This window comes from Tasmannia lanceolata, unplaced genomic scaffold, assembly GCF_043159265.1.
Source record: "Tasmannia lanceolata isolate RefF3 unplaced genomic scaffold, GAP_Taslan_0.1 ptg000016l, whole genome shotgun sequence".
Classification (NCBI taxonomy): Eukaryota; Viridiplantae; Streptophyta; class Magnoliopsida; order Canellales; family Winteraceae; genus Tasmannia; species Tasmannia lanceolata.
Genome location: NW_027518693.1, coordinates 5,014,846 through 5,035,204, shown reverse-complemented (window position 1 = coordinate 5,035,204; position 20,359 = coordinate 5,014,846). Strand labels below are relative to the sequence as shown.

The following is a 20,359-nucleotide window of genomic DNA, read 5'->3' as shown; positions in this document are numbered from 1 at the left end:
CACAATGCCCATATTGTTAGTAAAAGAGAAATATTCAAGAGAATTTTCCCCTTCCTTCTTCATCCCCTTCCTTCTTCACAGGACATTAGGCCAGCCTTCCAGAACTTCCATTAGCTTAGCAGGGAAAATCCACGAAATGCCAAACCTGGACAATATCCTATTCCACACATCTCTCGCCATTCTGCAATGTATGAATATGTGGTCAAATGTTTCCCCAGCCTTTAAGCATAGTGCACAATTATCGATGATCAATATCTCCCGGGCTCTCAAGTACTCCACCATCTGTATTCTTTGGAGGCAAGCCACCCAGCCAAAGGCACGTACCTTTGGTGGTGCTTGGATGCTCCATACTTTGGCTACTTAGGAAGATCCAGGGCAAGGTGCAAGATGATGGTAGAAAGATTCGACAGAGAATTCCCCATCCGAGTTCCAGATCCAAATCATTTTGTCCTCTCAAAAAAATTCCTCTTAAAGACCGGCATCCATGTTACCTGACCTTTTCTTCCATCAAAATAGTCCTTGACCAACGCCTCCTTAGAGGAGGCCAATGCAAGCAGCTCAGGATATATTTCCTTCAAAGGAGCGGAAGAGCAATTAAACCAGAATCTGACCATGTCCCCTGAGTAGACCCTAAACCTTACACCTTCTAAAAATTTCTTCTTAAATCTCATGATGTCATGCCACACCATTACGCTTGGTCGTTTGAATCTATCCTCTGACTCCCAATTCCCTTGAGTAGATCCATACTTGCTCTCAATTACTTTTGCCCACAACTGAGGTGTTTCCTCCCCGTATCTCCATAGCCATTTTCCTACCAGTGCTTCATTTACTGAAGCTTCCTGATACCAAGACCTCCCGTTTTGATGGGTTTGCAAACCTCTTTCCAACACATCAGTGGAATACCACACTTTGCATCCGACCCACCCCATAACAATCTCCTTTTAATTTGATCCAACCTGGCCATTCTATAGGTATTTACTCTTTATCTCTTAAACGTAAATCATCTCTGAAACCTTTTTTCTCTTTCTCTAGTTTTAATAAAAGAAAAGGATATCCATTTCAAAAAAATAAAAGAAAAGGAGATCATTTACTTCTTCCCTCCATTCTGTGTGAAAAATCTTTGCTTCTACTGTAATTTTTTCTTGGTTGCTGAATTCAAAAGAGAAAACCCAACAGAAACAACCTCCTCTAAATCAAGCACTTCCTAATAACTATGAAAAAGAACCTATCAAAAGAGATCCAAAAAAAACCCAAAATTGTCCAAAGATACAACACCCAAGATCAACTTCTTTACCTTCTATATCTTCAAACCGAAACAGTACCAAAGACGAACTCAGAGAGCATAACAAATAAAAAACAAAACAAAACCCAGACTTAGGAGCTGGTGTAGTTTAAAAGAAGTATAGATACGACAAAAAACTACAAAAATTGAAGACGATGAATTTAACAACATTCCCTGCTGTTTAGGAGCTGGTGGTATCTTACAGCTGAAGTAACATAGGAGAGGTTGACCTCCCTCAGTTGTATTCAAGAACCAGAACCAGCAAGAGTTTGAATCACAGTTGTATGCCATGGATTGGAAACGTGTGATATGAGGTTGTCGATGGGACCGACGCGAGTCACATAAGCTTGTACAAAGATTCCAAGCATTGCTACCATTGCCAGCCGTCCTGGAACCAAAGATCCCACTCAAATATGTTGAAGTATAAATGATTGAATAACACCATTTCTAACAGCTTAAGCTTTTGGGGTAATTGGTTGTTTCACATGGTATCAGAGCTATTGCCTCACAATAGGTCTTGGTTTCAAATCCCAACAACCCTTGATAAATATCCATGTGTATGGCCAACCCAGAAAAAGAGGGGTCACAAGTGTGGGGGAGTGTGGAAGTATAAATGATTAAATAACACCATCTCTAACAGCTTAAGCTTTTGGAGTAATTGGTTGTTTCACAAAGTACCATACAAAATATTTCAGTATTTCTATATCATTATTGAAGAGGAGAGATCAAACCAAACCATTCTTAATTTCTTTGAGTTTCCATTCATGGGCATTGTTGATGTCTTTCGCCAAACCGAGAGGATTGAGCAATGGACCACCAGGGTAGCTATTGATACAGACTGTTAGTTTCCCATAAGAGGAGTGTTCTACTATGGTTTTGCAATTTCGCTAGTGAAGGATACAAAGAAGTCTTAAATTAGGATAATTACCCAGGTTCAAGACCTTCAAATGAAGCTTCCAGCCCTAAGAAGGTTCCTTCTTGGGCTTGAGATCCAGGATTAGTAAAATCCATGTACCTTTTGGTTTCTACAAATCTGCAAAGTCACAAGTGAATACAAACAATGTATAACAAGTATTGGAAATGCCAAAAAGGATTAGCAGCTGATACAGCCTTCTATGAGTTAAAATAATGTAAGATCATAGTCTATAACCACATGGTTGAACAGGTAAGAAAGTTAAAATGGGGGCTTGATAATGTTACTTTTGGCGATGTTAAAATAAACACTTTTTGCACTCACTCTGCAAGATTATGGTAAATTGGGCCATTCTTTAATTGGATGGCTGTAGGTCCAAAATACTTGCAACTGAGTTGTACATGCTCTTATCATGTATAAAAAGTACAAATGCTATCTCTCTCTCTGAATACATAATTACATACAAACAGGGCTAGAAATTTATATATAAAGAAAGAATGGCCTGTATCATGGCGATAAGCATTCAAAGAATTTAATAGTTATTTTCGAGACACACACGCATACATATATTGATCACATGCAATCTTGGATGCATTGTATTACCATGCTTCCTACTTTGTATCATACATATGAGGCTGACCATGATTGATCTAAGCCATCCATTTAATATAAGTTACCTTAGATGCTTCAATGCCTAAAAATCATTATGATAGGGTGATCCTAAGTATCCCATCAAGATAGATAAAAAGACAATACATAATATGAATATACAATGGTCCATATTCAATGGCCTATAAAGGAGGGAGATAATCATATTATCTTCATATTATGTATTGTCTCCCTCCTTTATAGACCAATAAATTAAAAAAGATGGTTAAATGGTTGATTTTTGGGCTATCGGCAAACTCTCTCTAAATGGTTAAATGGTTGATTTTTGGGCTATTGGCAAAATCTCTCTCTCTCTCTCTCTCTCTCTCTCTCTCTCTCTCTCTCTCTCTCTCTCCTCTGAATCAAGGTATGCCCTGAGTGGACCCAATTTGTCTTTTTTGCACACACAGAATCTGTTAGCCATTTATTTTTCAAATACTCTTATTCTGATTAAAAAAGCGTGATCTTTTCAAATTTTTTATTTTTTCAAATACTCCTATTCCTTGTGGATCTAGAGATAGAGCTTTTTAAAATTTCCTTTCAAGAAGGAAGCCTCAGAGTCATCTTCAAAAAGAACTGGGCTGTACCACTCGATCAGCTAACAGTAATAGGCAGGTAGCTTTGGCTCTCAAACTTGCTTTATCTGCTATTGTTTAGCACATTTGAACGAAAGGTATAGCCACACATTTGCTAAAAAGCATGCACAAGTCATACTTAAACAAAATCTTAAAGAGGTCAAACAGAAAATTGCTTTGTTCAATATGAAAGAAGAAGACAATGATAGGGCAATACTTAGCAGATTGGGTTGGGAAAAGTCGAGTGACAGAAGTCACCATTGACGGCTCTCTTATATCTTTGAGTAGAATATGTTATTTATACAAAGCTTTGAAAAGATCGTTCATAAGTCTTTTTGTGTGTATAAGCTACAAAATGAAAATTTACAAGCTTTGACTGCTTTATTTTGAATCAAATTTTTGGAGGGAACTTGTATTCTTCTTGTTGGTTTGGGAAATTAGAAAGCAAGAAAAAGGGAAGTAGCTTATTCCGAGAGACTCTTTTCCAATGTTAAGCACTCGTAAATAAACAAAGAGAGTTCATTTGAAATTTTTTACCACATGTACATGTGCCGATCCAAGTTGTGTGTGTGGCGTGCAAACACAGGCGTTAGTGCGTGAATTCCCGTGTATCCCATGGGCCCATCCTTTACATTGCTTTACCACTTTGCAGCTCGCATAATTGATTTGATTTAAGGATTCTTCTCCTCAAGCCTACATACGTCGTTTTACCTTCTTATATACTGTCTGGACCCTTTTTTCTAATGGCGAAGCTTTATTAGAAAAAGGGCAAAGCTCAACGACCAACACCCAAACAAAAATAGAAAGAACAACAAACAAAAAGCTACAAGGAGGGAGATACTCAAAAGTTTATATCCCTAATCTAGCCTGGTCTGCCTCACTATTGGCCAAGCACTACAAATGTTGAAAATAAGTTCTGTGCCCCTTGACCAAATCAAGCACTCCTCTATGACATCCGCAAAGTCCTAAGGGTAGCTGACCCCATCCCTTACCCAATGATGACGTTGAGCGAATCAACCTCCACAATGAGAGGATCAGGAAGAGACTAATCCAAAAGATGAACTCCGTCCCCATTAGAATCCTTCTTGCCAATCGAATTAGTCTCTGCTCCACTTATTCTCACTCTTACTCTGGAGCAGGCCCCCAATCCTAGCTGGACCTGGATTCCCCAAGCTAGAACTATCAAAGTTCACTTGAGGCTCCCCGAAGGAGGGATAGGCCACCTAAGAGAAGGTTGATCCACCATGATCCTGTTTGTCCTGATCTCGTTCCAAGATCGCCAGATAAAGGACTCCCAAATATTGTGAAAGTCTGGAATGATAGCCTCCCACTAATTGATATTAATGAGAACTAGGTACAAAATGGAGTGCACTCTCCTAGAAAACACTCCCCCGTGAAGAGTTCCTCTCCCTTCCAAATAAGCCAAAGTAAAGCACCAAAAAGATAATCTCCATAAAATGTGGCTTTGGAGGGAGGGAAAAGCCCATTCCTTGAAGAGGTTGTCAATGTGGAATGGGAGGGCACAACTCACGCCAAAAAGGCCCAACATCAAGGACCAGGTCTCTCTAGCAATGCTGCAATGTAAGAAAAAATGATCCATTATCTCCTCAGAAGCAATATACATAGCACAATCACTAATGATGATCAAATGATGGGAACAAAGATCTCACTATCAAAACATTACCGAATCAGGTAGTCCAGCAGAAAGCATTTATCTGAAGGGGAGATGGCAAGTTCCAAACTCTAATGGTCAGGGAAGGGATAAAGGCAGAATTGGCTGTTGGCAGAAAGATTGAACCGAAAACTCACCATATGAATATCAAATCTAGACCCTGTCATCCTCACAATTTCTTCTGGTGAAAACCGAATCAAGCCTCATCCTAAAGGTAGCAACCAAGTCTATCTCTCTGAAAGAAGCACCTGCGAAATTACACATTCCAAACCATCGTGTCCTCTTCTCTATCGCGAGAATCCCCTAAACCGGTCTAACTATCATAATTCACTATGAACAAAGTGGGATAGTCAACTCTTATGGAATTGGCCCCACACAATATCAATGGATTGAGCATTTTAAGTCATTTGAGACTTTTTAACTGTAATTAATGTTACTTTTTTTCATGCATTTAGAGCCATTTAGCCCTAATTAGGGCTGGGTGCTTTGATCTAAACTCTAAGTGCCTATAGAAGATAGACTATTGTCACTTTCCTTAATAAAAAAAATCTTCTGCCTTGTGCTCTATCAATTCATCTTCTCATAAGAGGTTCTCAACCAAATCTTAGCTTTTGATACTAGATTTTGTCTTCGAGCTCTTCATCATTTCACTCTAAAAAGTTTCACGATTTGGCAGGTCCTCAACACTAACATGTTCGCTATGTCCAATCAAGAGAGGTGGTTGTATCCCAGAGATATCCCAAGAAACCCAATTGCACATCAACTGTTAGGCGCAATAATCCATTCTAAGGTTGTGATTAACCAATCATGTGCCTCTGCTCGTTATTTTGGCACAGAACTGATCAAAGCTCTACATCTGAAACTAGAAATCGTATTTGGGTAATTGCTTGAATAATTTTTTTGAACTGATTTGAGTACCCTGTTTCTAACAAGCTTAACGCAGATTATTGAGACAAGAATAAGGGGAATATTACAATATGAAAAACCTTCGACACTGTGTGAGATACCATCATCTCAAGGGAAATTAGACCCCTCAGTTAGGGAAAACCTCACAAACCAAAATAGCTCAAGCAATATGGTTGAATCTAAGATCGTCATTCAAGGAATTGAAGAGAAGAAGTTTGTGATAATAAAGTTTGAAGTGTACATGGTTTGCAATGTGTGATGTTATTACCATATCTGTCCTGTCTTATCCATGCCACACAAATGAAAATGAAACAACTAGTATCAGAGATTCAGAGTAGGTAAATTTTAGCAATTAATTTGTAGGAGTGGAAGTCCATACAAACGTGACTGAAAGGCCACATAAACATTACCCCATCAAAAAGAGCTGAATAATAAAGAGTGCTTCTGTGCTGGCAAACTCAAATTTTACAGCACCCGCTTCATACCAAATGGGTATATTGCTGATTCCTGTCACACGAAGTAACTGCAACTAACAACAAAAAGATCAAATCACAACACTTTCAAAATGAATGAAGTGCACACTGACTGATTAGAAGTTGAGAATAATCATCAAGCTCGTACTATTTTTCTTCAAATCAAACACTGGAGTATTTTCAAAGCAAAACGAGGGATGAGAGAAGAACTAAATAAATGTTTTAAAAAGATGTCCATCCTGAGTAAGAAATAACCAAAACTGCATCCTTCGCATGGTTACTTTTTACCTCTCAATGATTAGTTCAATACATGCTTTGAGTCATGAATTTCTCACATTGGGAAAAGATAGTAGCTATATTTGAGTTGATGAAGAATGAAACGATCTAAACATGCACTGGATTAAGCATCAGGTCAGTGGATTATAATCAATAAACAAGTAAACTTAACAGCTTGCCAAAGCAATCTTAAAATTTAAATAAGCATCTTATGTTTGGATTAAGTTTAGTCGAAGATGTTTTGAGGAATCATTGTGCAGGCTGAAGGAACAAGTGGTTTACAAACAGCGAATTTTTCAAATTTTCTCCTGGACTCGGACCATGTTATCAGTATAAAGACAAGATATGTTCAACTACAGTTGCAACTTTTTGCAAAAAAGTTTTTGACCATTTTGTCACAAAATAAATTTTCTCTTCAGAATATTATATTAATGGGAACAGAGTGCATCAACATGCTAAAAGAGAGAAACAGTCAAATTAGAAAATCATTAGAGGGACACATCTACATAAGCATGAGGACCACTTGGTCTTAACTCAGTAATTTCTAAAGCAATGTCAATACCATTACCAAGTAGAGTCAAACAAAATCTTCCCTCTTTTTCTTGGATTACAAACAACCTGTAAATTTTATTTTGACCACCGCTCATTGTTTGTCCCTCCTTAGTTTATTAGCAGGATTATTCCAATGTTAAAAAAAAATAAAAAATCAATGGTTTCTGCTTCGATGAGCTTCCTAACTGTGATTCTTTATTTTTTCCAGGCAGTTCACCTAGAAATAAGAAATTGCACCGTTATTAGGTATAAAACAAATATTAGTCCCAAAAGGGTAGTCGGAGCTAGATGACAAAGTCTGATTTGTGGTAGAGAGGCCCATTTTCTGGGTAGGTAAGCCATGGGATGGAAATCGTATCTCAGATGCCACTCGTGATGGGACTTCAATGAGAGAACAGGCTATACCCAACATAGCCTTTACTCTTGACATTGCATATATGAATGAATTTCTATGGGAAAATCTGTTCACAGTTAGGTTGCAAGATCATCTTGGCTTGCATCAGTAGGTTTTGATGTGCTCCCTTGATAGGTTTGGTGGAAAGACTATTTGGATCAGGGCATTTATTTTTTAATAACATAGCCTTGGGGTTAATTAGGGATGTGAGATTGCGTATTGATTTTGTCTGACCATCCCTATTCTTAGTGCTTTGACTCATCTTGTTTTATTCATAACAAAGACACCTATCAGCTTAAAGTAAAGAGAATAAAATAAAATTCCACTGATATTTTTTAATGTTAGCAATCAGATGTGGTATAAGAACATTATATTTCAGGCAAATAACTCATTTATCTTTGAAGTTTTGAGCATATTTTTATTTTATTTTGAATGGTAGTTTTGAGCATATTGTTACACATATTTCATCCTATACAAGCTATTCAATCTGCATATTTTTTTCCTGGAAGGAGTTCCTTTGACCTTAAACAAGTATTTGATCATTTGGTTTATCTTGCTTATGAACATAAGGAAAAAAGCACCAATTGAAAATATTGATTTCGGACAATCTACCTTTTTATAAGCATTTTAAAGTGGAGTGGATTCAAGCAGGAAGAGGTCAAAATTGGCATGGATTGAGATGAAACAACCAATTACTCCAACAGCTTCTGCCCTATGATTTGTGGACACGGACACAAGTGTTGCCTGTCGACACGGGCATGGAGTGTCGGACACGGAAAAATTCCCAAATTTAGAAACGGGGACATGGCTAAAACAGAAAGTATATATAATCATTATTTGTGGACATGGATTTGTGTCTCGAGTTTCGACATGGATACAAGTTATAAAAGGTAAACATAATATTCAATAATAAAATAGAATTTCACACTTGTCACGGTACAAAAACATGTCGACACAAGTCCGACACCTCCATTTAGAACTGTCCAAAGGAGTGTCGACAAATGTGGACACGCAATGTCACGTCTGTCTGCAATAAATTCAAAGTGTCTCCCAAATCATAGCTTATGCCCTGTTCGTTTAAGATTATGCCAACCGATTGTGAGTGCAAAACCGAATTACATTTGGCAATCACAATAAATTTGAGTCCAATAATCGGTTTAGCACTCACAATCGGTTATCCTAATCTCAAACAAACAGGGTCTTAAACTGTTTGGTGTTATTTAATCATTTATGCTTCAACACTCCCCACACTCCCCCTTGTGTGTGACCCCTCTTTTTGGGTTGGCCATACACATGGATTTTTAATATGAAGGAGTTGTTAGGTTTTGAACCCTAAGGTAATAGCTCTGATACCATATGAAACAACCAATTAAGCCAAAAGCTTGAGCTGTTTGAGTTGGTGTAATTGAATCATTTATACTTCAACAAGAACTAAAACGCACAACTCAACTCAACTCAACAAAGCTTTTGTTCCAAACTAGTTGGGGTCGGCTACATGAATCCTTTAGAAACAAATCATGAAGAAGGTAAAAGGAATCTACCCGGCTCTAATCCTGGTTCTAGTTGGGTTCTTCTATGTGCATCATTTTCCTCCATTCTATCCTATCCAAGGTCATGTTCTCTGTTATGTTCCTAGCTATCAAGTCTTTCCTCACTAAAATGCAATAAAAAACGCAATAAAAAAAATTTCACAGGAAGAAATTATCACATTTCATGGAATTTGTAGATAGAAAAATCCCAATCACTTACATCGGGTAGAAGAATTCCCACTACTCCAGCCATTGCAAACCGGGAATGGACAAGTTCTGCTTGCACATACCATTTTAAACTTTCAGGGTCCTCTCCAAGTCCCAAAGGATCAAACCCATAATCTCCAGCAAGACTACATAAGATAATCTCAATTAGCCGACATGTACGGGATCAATTAGATACTTACACAAGTAAGATGATGCTATTAGAGAAAATAAGCAGATGCTGCTTGAGTCCATTAACTAAAAGTAATTACCAAAAAAAAATCCCCATTGTGCTCAAAAGTGCCTCCATTCAACTGGATAAAGGAAATAAGCTCTCCAGAACTAAGACATTGTTGATGTTTTATCAATCAATTGGACCGACAATAACATCAGAAAGGTATAATGGGCTAATTAAATATTCCTAATAGCAAAACATTGAGATTGATATTTTGGTGTTGGTGTATTAAAAAAGAACATCGGTTCTTTAGTTACTCCTAGATAGAAAAGGGGAAAAAATGTGTTGGTTTCATTACGTTCAATCAAATCTCCAGTTTCAATGTATTGAATCCTCCACATTCCTAATTCACAAGAACCCCAGTTCGCAAACCCATTTATAAACATGGGTTTTGTTCTTTATCCAATCAAATTATCATTTCCAACCAAGATCACCTTATTTTTGTATAATCCTCTGAAAAAATCGTTAAAAAAGAAAGCTCCGAAATGAAAGTAGTGTGACACCCAAAAAGAGAAATAGCATAATAAAGTATGAGCTCATTGAATTGAGAGAAACTACCACCATTCAAAGAAGGAACTTCAATGAGAGAGAGACTAACGTGCCATCGAGGTGGGGAGGTGGGTCGAGTCCAGGAAGCCAAGTGGCACGTTGGGCTCGAGCCAAGATTGAGAGTCGAGATGGAGCGAGTGTTGTTGGGTTGTGATTCCTTCCATATTTTCGAGAGGAGTAAGGAAATGGAGAAGAAGAGCTAGGCAAAACGAGGGCCTTGCCTAAAGCAACGTTCATCTTTCCTCAACGCTGCTTTTCCAAAATCATCTACAACCAACCTTACGCCTCTGCTTTTATCTTCATAATAATATTCGCATAAGCGCACCCAGGGATTTGCTAGGGACCATCGCAGAAAGGCATTTCTCTGCTGGCTGTTGCATGTGAGATGAGCCAGACAGGCTCACTTTTTGACAGATATTGTCTTGTTCATTATTTCATATGAGGTGGCTACTCACACATGCAACAGCTAGCCGAGAAATGCCTTTCTGCGGTAGTCCCTAGCAAATCCCTAAGAAGAAACCATGAAGACAAAAGTTTCTTATATAATTCAATGGGTTTTAGATGAGTCAATTGACTCAAAGCAGTTTTAGCCTATGGCGATGAACTTAAATGCTAAATTGAAGCAGTGCTTCAAAATGAGGTTAAAATGTGGCCAAAGCAAATCCTAGTTGGCTCGGCACGACTCATTTGATGTGATTGAGTATGGGAGAGTCAAAATAGTTTTGATCGACTTATTAAGGCAAAATGCGGCTCAAGAAGAGTCGACCCTATGTTTTTTTAATTATAAGTTCTTAATTGCTAAGCAAAAGCCTTAACAGTTGGCTCATAAATGAGGGAAATGATATTTCGCCCCTCCCCCCGTTCCTAACGTTATTCGTTAAGTTTTAAAGGCAAAGAAAAACATTAAAGGGGGTGGGTGGATTTAAGGGTGGCGGTGGGGATATCATTTCCCTAATTTCTTTAACTTTTTCAATTGTTTTTATGTTTATGTAATACTTGATTTTTGGATGCTGGAGCATATTTTGAGGCACTACTATAAAATAGATCAATATAGTTGACATCAAGGGGCTTAAGTAATTTTTTTCTTCTTCTAAGATTTATATGTGAAATGTTGTCCTCTATTACAAATTGAGTGCAGTGGGTAATGTGTTTTAAGAGAGATCAATGCTGGATCAAAATGGACTAAAATACCCCCATATCAAGGAAAACGACCAAAATAATCTTTTACTGAGTTGGTGTATTATGTTGAGCTTGAGCAAAAGAAGAAAAACAAAAAAATCCTAAAAGGAAAAAAATTAGAACACCTAATCGTATAAAATGACTAATTAAAATACACTAATCTAATAAAAGAAAACCAAAATACTCCCACTTCATCAAAAATAACCAAAATACCCTTTTCATATAGGTTGCGTTGGGGCTTGAAAAAGCCAACCTGATTTAATTTCATGTTGGGTTAGGGTAGAGGCCTTGGGTAAGCTAACGCAATCCGAACCCGACCTCCATCCTCTAATTTTATCTTGATTTTCAAAATCTTCAGTTATGTTTTTTACTTTTTATATTTCTTTTCTTTTTGCCCTAGGCTAACTCAAAACCTAGCTGACTCAATCCGACTAGAAGCTGGTTAGGTTAGGGTTAAGAGATTTAGACGTAGGATGGGTTAGTGTTTAGCATCCTCGACCCAAGGCTCGGGTTGGATCAGTTAGGGTTGAGGGAATGCTATCTAAAGTTGGGATCGCTATGGCATCAACCTGACCCAAACCGGGTCGTGCCCCTAGGCCCCCTACCAACATTGGCAATGCTCGCGTTCAATATTTTAGCCTAGGAAAGATTTCAAAGAGCCAATATATTGGATTTCTCAAACCATTGCCTACATACCCTAGTAGCGAATAGCTAACAACTTCCAATTAATATTAATCTTCCACTGCAAGTAAAAGTCATGAAATCTACCAACAAAATTCATACCAATGGATTATCGTAGGTTTGAAATCCGTTGCTTAATGTGGCTGCAGTAAAGCTTTTTACCAGCAATCGAATAAATTGTCTTCAGGTAAAGCTTGTCTTTCACTGATAGTTATTACTTATTACTGATCCTAATATATGCTTATTGGTGGTGGTCACTGTCACAACTGCCAGTATATTATTTATCTTTACCAGCTGTCATAATCCCTGGTAAAATGTGAAGTATGAACCTGTAGACAATAGATCTTTCAAATATATGAAGTATAAGGTTCAAATATTAGTATGTGTGCTCGGGACGGGAAAGAGATTCCAATGTCTCCCCCCTTTAATACCGTTGTCAATTCTGCCTCTCTCATTCTGTTATTTTTTTTGAACTGAATGTCGTAATCAGGCAGAATCGCAGAGTGCACCCAATTGTGAAACGAAATCACGTTGATCAGATGATTCCAACAAACAATTGCAAGGTAAGATGAACAGTCCACATTCAACAACCATTAGTACTTGCAATTGGCCAATTGGGCACTCATTTGTTAGGCCCCAACAGAAATGGGTCGACCCCAAAATCATATCCATATGATGGTGTAATCCTCCATTCTCTAGATTTGTAGAGAGAGTGACACATTATAAAAACCTCTACAGATCAAAGGAGTAAAATCATTCCATGGCCATCCGTAGCAAAATCTAAGAAATATTCCAGGGACATGGCTTATTTATGTTAGGGCCAAACAAATGAATGTGAGCTGATTTTGCTCGATGGCCATCCTTAGCAAAATCTAAGAAATAAATGGTTTGGATCATTGAGCGAATGGTCCCCACTTGAACTTTTAATTGCTCATAATTATTTTTTTGAAAAATATCACCATCAATTTGGTTGATAAAAATCCGTTGGGAGAATCCGATCCGACCGTGTACAAATTAACGGAAAAGTAAAATAAACACAAGCCATAAGATGAACACCGAGATTTACGTGATTCGGCTAATCCTACATTCATATGAGATAAAAAATGATCTTCCACTATGAAATAACAATATACAAGGATTAAAATGGATTAACTAACAACCCACAAACCAGCAATCCTTTCCTTGCTTCTCTCACCCAAGACAATACCTGAGAGTAACCCGAGAGAAAACCCTGAGAAGAAAACTTAAGAAGAAACCAAAGAAGAAGACCCAATCGCAGATACCAAATTTCTCTCCTCTCTCTCTCTCTTTCACCTTTTCTCTGTCTTTCTCTCTCTTTCGTGTGATGTGTTTACGTACTTAGGTTTTCCAAAAACCTATTGGCCCACTTTCCAATTTTGGACTCTAACCATGTGGAAACAAGACACTTACCCAACAAATCGTATAAAGAAGCCAGATTTCCACTGTAGTAGTTTATAAGTCGCAGTGGTTGGATCAACTATATTCTAATGCAATGCCACAGTTCTAGCTTTGATTGATCCCTACCGTCCGCTTGATAGGCATTGTTTTGGATCTCCCGTGACCCAAAATTAAATAAGACCAATAATCCAATAACATCTAATTTTTGTTGTTGAAGATGAGGTCAAAAACTACATAAACTCAACAGTTCACATTCAATGAAAAAATAACAAACATTATTCGATGTTATAATTTCATGAAGAAGATGGTTTGTGGGCCATAGGAGATCAATTGCAAGGATGACCAAATGAACAGTTTGAATCAATCAAAGTAGGACCCGCCATGCTGTTGTGGGAGCGCTACATTGTATCACAATGAGGTTTTGCCCTGCTGAAGTAGGTAGGGGTGCAACTCGGCCTGGATTGGATCCGTTGGGCAAACCTAGCCTAACCCGAGGCGTACTAGGGCTTGAGTTCGCACATGGCAAATGTAGAGAAATTGTTAAAAAACATAACCCAAATATTTGGAAAATCATGATAAAATGAGAGGACGGGGTCGGGTTCTGGTCGGGTTGCCCAAGGCCTCAACCCTTCGAAATTCAATTGGATTAGCACCTAATCCTACCCAATCGATGAAAAACCAACCAAACCCGAGCCAATGTCAGGTTGAACCTGTCCGTTCGGGTTGAGCCTAAACCAATTGCACCCCTGATGGTAGGTGAATATTTTTCTTAATTTACATTGTCCATCTGTAGGCCACAAATCTTAAGGCTAGGATCATCCAACGGGGAACAGTAGGACCTACTAGGATCATCAAAGATAGGGCCCATCTCTACTTTAGCTTCCTTGTTTAGTCAATTCTTCAAAGGGAAGTGATATATTCGCCCCCTTTGCTTTCCCAGGACGCCCCTCTGCTGTATTCATGACTCATGAGTTATGATTTATGATTTATGAATATGATTACTAGTCTTGTTTACAATATGGGGTGGCTTGGGAAAGAAAAGGGAGTGAATACATCATTTTCCTTCTTCAAAGTCATTGGCTCATTGCCCAATGAAGTTTATCTGAATCAATTTAGTCCCTGAAAATAGAAGGGATTTAAAAGGAAGAAGAGAACACTACTCTGTAAGCAGGGGCGGAGCCAGGAATTTACACTTGGGGATGGGGGGGGGGGGGGATTTTATTTTTACAATACCCGGAATTTAATGATTTTGAATTGTGATTCTTTATGCCTTAGTTTTGACTTGTGTTGATTTTTTTTTTAAATGGACTACTGTTGCTGAAATTAATGACATGTTTTATTTGAATCTTATCTGAATTATGTTATTAAATTGATAATATACACTTTGGCTGTCAAATTACAATTGATATACACTCAATTAATAAAGGAAAGTGATATTTATGCCCCTTTTATTACTAGGGACACCCATTCCCTGGGTATCAACGACTAAAAGGGGACTAATTTACTTACGTCAGAAGAATCCAGTGGGTTTGATTGCCTTGTACACTGGCGCTGGGTGTCTTGGTGATAAAAGGGGCGCAAATATCACTCCCCTTAATAAAGTATTTAGTTAATTAAATACTAATTGTCTGAAAATTGTAATTTTCTCTGAAATTTTTTTTTTTTGGATTTTTTTTTTCATGAAAAATAACTTTACCAAAAATTAGATAAAGTCCATGTAATCCGTTCGATAAAGATGATCACAAGATAATATCAAAATGTCATCTATTTGTCGCGTCATGCACAAATTCTAGAAATAAATATAAATATTAATTGAAGATCTCAACAGAGATGCAGAAACTTGCCACTAATATTTAGTTTTCCCTTGTTTGTTTGTATATCCACATCTACTGATATGTACACTCCTTGTTTTTTATACCGTGTACCTCTTTTTTCTACTATAGCTTATTGGTCATTGGACTCTGCAAGACGACTTGATGAGCCATTGTAGTAGGCTAGTAGCCTATGAAGGACTTTAATTTAAGATACGTGCATTATACCAAAAGAAGGGGATTTAAATAGGTTGCAAGTATATGCATTATTATATTTTGATGGTGGCACCGTGGTTTCTCTGGAAAATTTTTTCTTTCCACAATTTAGATACCCTGTTTTACAGCCAGAAAGTAAAAAAGGAACCTTAAAAAAGAAGATAATAGAGGAGTTAAGAGTACATGAGGTTTCTATGGGATTAGAGGTTCAGAGTATAAGAGAGATACTGAGATAGATAGAGATTGAGGGAGAGTGGGAAAGAAAGAGATATTCGGATAGGGTGGGAGAAGCAGAGCATATCGTTGGAAGGAAATCCCCAAAAATTTGGACTTGCACAAAGAGAGTTATTAGAGAAATACCAAGGCATTGACCTCTTCCAAAAAAATGGAAAAATTAACAATTCCGGAAAACTTCGATTATGAGATAAGAATGAATCAATTTTTTTTACGATTTGTAAGGGCCATGTCACTTTGGAATTTACACTAACAAATGGGGGGGGGGGGGGGGGGTGGGTGGGAGGCGCTATATGTAGTTCCGCCCCTGTCTGTAAGACTCATACTACATTGATTGGTAAGCTAGGGTTAGGCAGACTCCTACCAGAATTCATTAAAAAAAAAAGAATACAATCAAGGAGGCTCAAAAGCCAGCAATTTGGGGATAAGAATCCAGCACAGCCCACAACAGGAGAAAACAATACAATTGAAAAAAGTCAGGGCCAGACAAAGCAAGGCATTCTGCACCAAGAGCAAGGGAGATAAGCTATCAAACCAAAAGTCTTCAGCAGGGAGCAAGGATTTGGGTGGGGTGGGGTGGGGGGGCAGCACAGCTTTTAGAAGAGGGATTTATCGTAATAAAATTTTCCACAAGCTTTATCAAACTGAAACTTTTTTTCTTTTTCTAAGCACTAAACGCTTTTTGTATTTCACTCACAAGTCGCCCAGCAATTTCAGTACCAAACAATCTCGGCATGTTAGAAGCAAGATCAATTTCCAACGTCTTTCTCTTCACCAAATCATCTCTCCTAACCAAAATCTCCCTCTCAAACTCTCCAATCTCTCTTTTTCCCCCACAACTCTCCAACCAAATCCTCAACAATTCCTTAGCCACAACCCCCACATGGTCCCTTACAATCTCTTCCATGTTGTCACATTTTATGTTCACCACCATGGCTGTGGGAGAGAGAATGCTTCGGATATAAAGAGAGGAAGAGAAGTAAGGTTGGGCTTCTTGGAGTTTGTCTAATGTTTGTCTCTGTTTCTCCAGCTGGGTGTCTTGGTAGAAGGTGTGGAGGTAGTCTGGGTGAAGGACTAGGTCCTTACGAGGGAGCAAATCCATTAAAAGAATGAGAGAATTTGGGCTGCTTTGAATGAATTCCAGTAAAAGGTGGGGGGCGTCTGTTGTAGATTTCAGGAAGGCTGATAGAGTGGTAATATTAATAGAGGCAGAAGCAGATGGAAGCTTGCAATGGAGCCAAGATCCCAGGATGAAGTCTATCTGTAGAAAAATCAGATACGGAAACAAAAAATAAAAAACTATGAAACATCCAATTAATACAAAAGATAGTGTTATTTGATCATTTATACTTCAACACTCGTGTGGCATCTTTTTTTGGGTTAGCTGGATTTTTAATTTGAAGGTGTTATTGGGTTTTGAACTCTTGCTTATGTGAAACGACCAATTACTCTAAAAGCATAAGCTATTAGAGATGGTGTTATTTAATAGATGTTCTGTATGGCGTAAGCACGTAGAGTCTGACGGTCCAAACCGTCCATTTAATGGGCCAAAACATAAATAGGTTGTGCCTCATAACTCATTTCCATATGATGACCCTAGCCCTCTGATCTATATAGAGGAACTGCATATTATGGAAACTTCTATTGATCGGAGCGCTATAGGGGTGTAAACGAGCCGAGCCGAGCTCGGGTTATATTAAGTTCACACCCCTCATCTTCCCTGGACAGCCCTATCTAGTGTAATTTGACTACTTTTTTTACACTATGGGGGGTGGTCCAAGTAACAAATGGGGTCCCAAAAATGAAGTGACATATTTTGCCTCTCCTTTCACTCCCTGGAGAACCCTTTTAGTGTATATATTAATATATAATATATATATTTAAATATATTAAATTCTTAACGAGCCTTAATGAGCCAAGCCGAGCTGAGCCGAGCCTGGCCTAAATCGGGCTCGGCTCGTTAAGCTTAACGAGCCTGGCATGCCGGTTCGGCTCGGCTTGTTAAGGATTCGAGCCGAGCTTTTTTCGAGCCGAGCTCGAGCGAGCTTCCGAGCCCTAGCCAAAATTGACACCCTTAGAGGGCTAGGATCATCCTATGGAAATGAGTTATGAGGCACAACCTATTACAGTGTGGCCCATCAAATGGATGGAATGGATCATCCTATGGTGTAAGCCGCACAGTACTTCTTGAAAAATAATGGACTATAGATATAGCCTTACACCATATAAAATGTAAAAACTTATTTAATCATTTAAATTTCAACAAAAACTGTAGGTGGGTTTTTGTTTCGATGAAATTCGACCTGTAAAATATCAGAAAACTTGAATTGAGATTTTGTTTTGATGGTAGATAGAATAAAATACCGCGGAGTCGTTTTGGCCGAGTCTGATGTCAAGGGAGCCTTGGGAAGTTCTTTGTTCATCCTCGAAGAAGGCGACGTCGGGAGGGGTAGCAGAAGGGAGGAGGTGTGGGCCGAGATGGGCGTCGACTGAGGAGAATAGATCGAGCATTAGATTGCGATGGGTAGTGGAGAGATGGGGGAATTCAAGGAGATTTGATTTCCAATCGGAGGTGGAAGCCATGGAGCAATAGAGGGAGGACCCAAGGCTCGATTTTGTTTTGAGGAGGGACGGAGGAGAAGGTGAGGAGTAGATATGTAGATGATTTTGGTAGATGAGGACCACCATTGATACTTAATAAAAGACAAGAGAATCAGATATTTATGCTAAGAGTTAGTTTCATGTATCTACCTTTCATCTATGTGTCTACGTTATATAATTGGTATATTTTGTTTTCTTTTCATGGATTTTTTTTTATATATAATATCTACTACTATATATCTAAAGAAAAAAGGAATTTCTTTTCTTTTTATGTGAGATTTACACATCAGCATTACTCTTTTACCATTAACCCCTTTGCTGATATCTAACATCTATCTCTATGAGAAATTATTTGTGGGTAAAATCGTAATCTACATAGGAAAAGTACCGATCCGGGTACCTGTCTATGACAATTACGAAAAAAAAACTACCAAGAAGAGGTAAACATATATGACAATGACGAAAGAATTACTTTATATTACTCATGCATAACACTTGCAAAATATTGACGGATTCCGGGCACCTGAAGAGGACCAACAATTACGGAAACCTCTATCGATTGGAGGGCTAGGATCAGCCTATATCGATTGGAAGGCTAGGATCAACCTATGGAAATGATTTTACGGGCACAACCGATTGATGTTGTGTTCCATCACATGGACGGTTTGGATCAACCTATAACCCGCTATAGATCGGAGGGTTTGGATTGACCTATGAAAATGATTTTGGGGCACAACCTATGTAGGCAGTGGCTCATCTAATGGATGGTTTGGATCATCCTATGGTACGCGCCATACCGTACATTTTAATAAAGTGAGGACTGCGATCAGCAAAATACGGTGAGTAGTGCCATTATAAAATATGGTAGTGAGGACATTAACACTATATATAATTTGAAACCATCGTTGTTACTTGGATGTTCCCATGCGGGTCGGGTTCAACCCGAATTTGGGTTGGGTCGGGTTAAGCTTTTTCGCAAATCGGGTTGGGTTGGGTTGGGAAATATCAACTCGAATTGGAAATCGGGTTGAGTCGGGTTGCCCGACAGCCCAACCTGACCCGACCCAAGACCTGACTTTCGGTTTCATCTGAAGAAGTTCTGTATATGTGTTTTTCTTTTTCAACATTGAAATAGTCTCCACAGTCCACAATGGACGGTTTGGATAATCCTATGGTGCGGGCCATACCGTACTTTAATAAAGTGAGGAGTGTGATCATCAAAATATAGTAGTGCGGATAACATTTCCCTTTGTTAATTGTTAGTCCCTGTCTGTTTGGATTTTAAGAACCGATTGTGAGTTAAAAACTGATTATTGGTGACTTACTATTGGTTCTCAAAATCCAAAACAACCCGGCTTGAGTTTAGGTGGTCAACAATTGGTACCATATCAAATCGAGTCAACCCGACCTAACCCAACCCGAATTGAAAATTGGGTTGGGTCGGGTTGAGGAAATTGCAAATCGGGTTGGGTCAGGTTGAACCCAGTCGGGTTGGAAATCGGGAACTATTTTTCCTTATTCACTATGTGCGGGTCAAATTACGGAAAGTTCGATATTACAAATGCAGGACACCAGTAAAAATATTGACGAATTCTTGGTACCTTAAGAGGAACAACAATTATAGAAACCTCTATAGATTGGAGGGCTAGGATCAGCCTATAGAAATTATTTTACGGGCACAACTTATTTATGTTGTGTTCCATCACATGGACGGTTTAGATCAACCTATGGTGTGGTCTGTACAATTCTTTGGATGCACGGGCCGAGTTTTTTTTGCTAGTATTAATATATGCTAAACGTGTTTCTTTCCTTTGTCATAGTTACCTTTTGGTTGAAATTATTTAATGAAAATTTTCCTATGCTGGATTTTTTTTACACTGGTGAGTAGCATGGGACTAGTATGTGGGGGCCATCCTTTTATGAACACATGTTTTGATAAGGTGAGGCCCATTATTTTACACTCACTCATAGCATGAGTGGAGCCCACATTTTGCACTTCATGTTTTGACA

The 20,359-nt window shown here is 38.4% G+C and overlaps 2 protein-coding genes across 2 annotated transcripts; both read right to left on the bottom strand.

The window, feature by feature from the left end:
• Positions 1–1,278: 1,278 nt before the first annotated feature.
• LHCA5 (photosystem I light harvesting complex protein 5) lies at positions 1,279–10,489 on the bottom strand. The gene is made up of 6 exons (XM_077357242.1): positions 10,258–10,489; positions 9,441–9,573; positions 6,407–6,519; positions 2,211–2,315; positions 2,019–2,107; positions 1,279–1,670 (listed from the first exon to the last, which is right to left on the bottom strand). The coding sequence occupies exons 1-6, from the start codon at positions 10,443–10,445 to the stop codon at positions 1,528–1,530; spliced, it is 771 nt and encodes a 256-aa protein (XP_077213357.1). The 5' UTR covers positions 10,446–10,489; the 3' UTR covers positions 1,279–1,527.
• A 5,894-nt stretch (positions 10,490–16,383) lies between these two features.
• LOC143848326 (red chlorophyll catabolite reductase-like) lies at positions 16,384–18,456 on the bottom strand. Its single transcript, XM_077357241.1, has 2 exons — positions 18,113–18,456; positions 16,384–17,009 (listed from the first exon to the last, which is right to left on the bottom strand). Exons 1-2 carry the CDS (start codon positions 18,434–18,436, stop codon positions 16,413–16,415), a joined length of 921 nt encoding a protein of 306 aa, XP_077213356.1. The 5' UTR covers positions 18,437–18,456; the 3' UTR covers positions 16,384–16,412.
• Between the last annotated feature and the right edge of the window lie 1,903 nt (positions 18,457–20,359).

What these genes read in the sequence shown, in the direction of transcription:
- LOC143848326 (XM_077357241.1), bottom strand. Translation starts at nt 18,436, where the DNA reads ATGGTGGTCCTCATCTACCAAAATCATCTACATATCTACTCCTCACCT. An exon ending in TCGGCCAAAACGACTCCGCG is followed by an intron (nt 17,010 to 18,112) that starts GTATTTTATTCT and finishes ATTTTTCTACAG; the next exon opens with ATAGACTTCATCCTGGGATC.
- LHCA5 (XM_077357242.1), bottom strand. Translation starts at nt 10,445, where the DNA reads ATGAACGTTGCTTTAGGCAAGGCCCTCGTTTTGCCTAGCTCTTCTTCT. An exon ending in CCTCCCCACCTCGATGGCAC is followed by an intron (nt 9,574 to 10,257) that starts GTTAGTCTCTCT and finishes TATCTTATGTAG; the next exon opens with TCTTGCTGGAGATTATGGGT. An exon ending in TGGGAATTCTTCTACCCGAT is followed by an intron (nt 6,520 to 9,440) that starts GTAAGTGATTGG and finishes TGTTAGTTGCAG; the next exon opens with TTACTTCGTGTGACAGGAAT.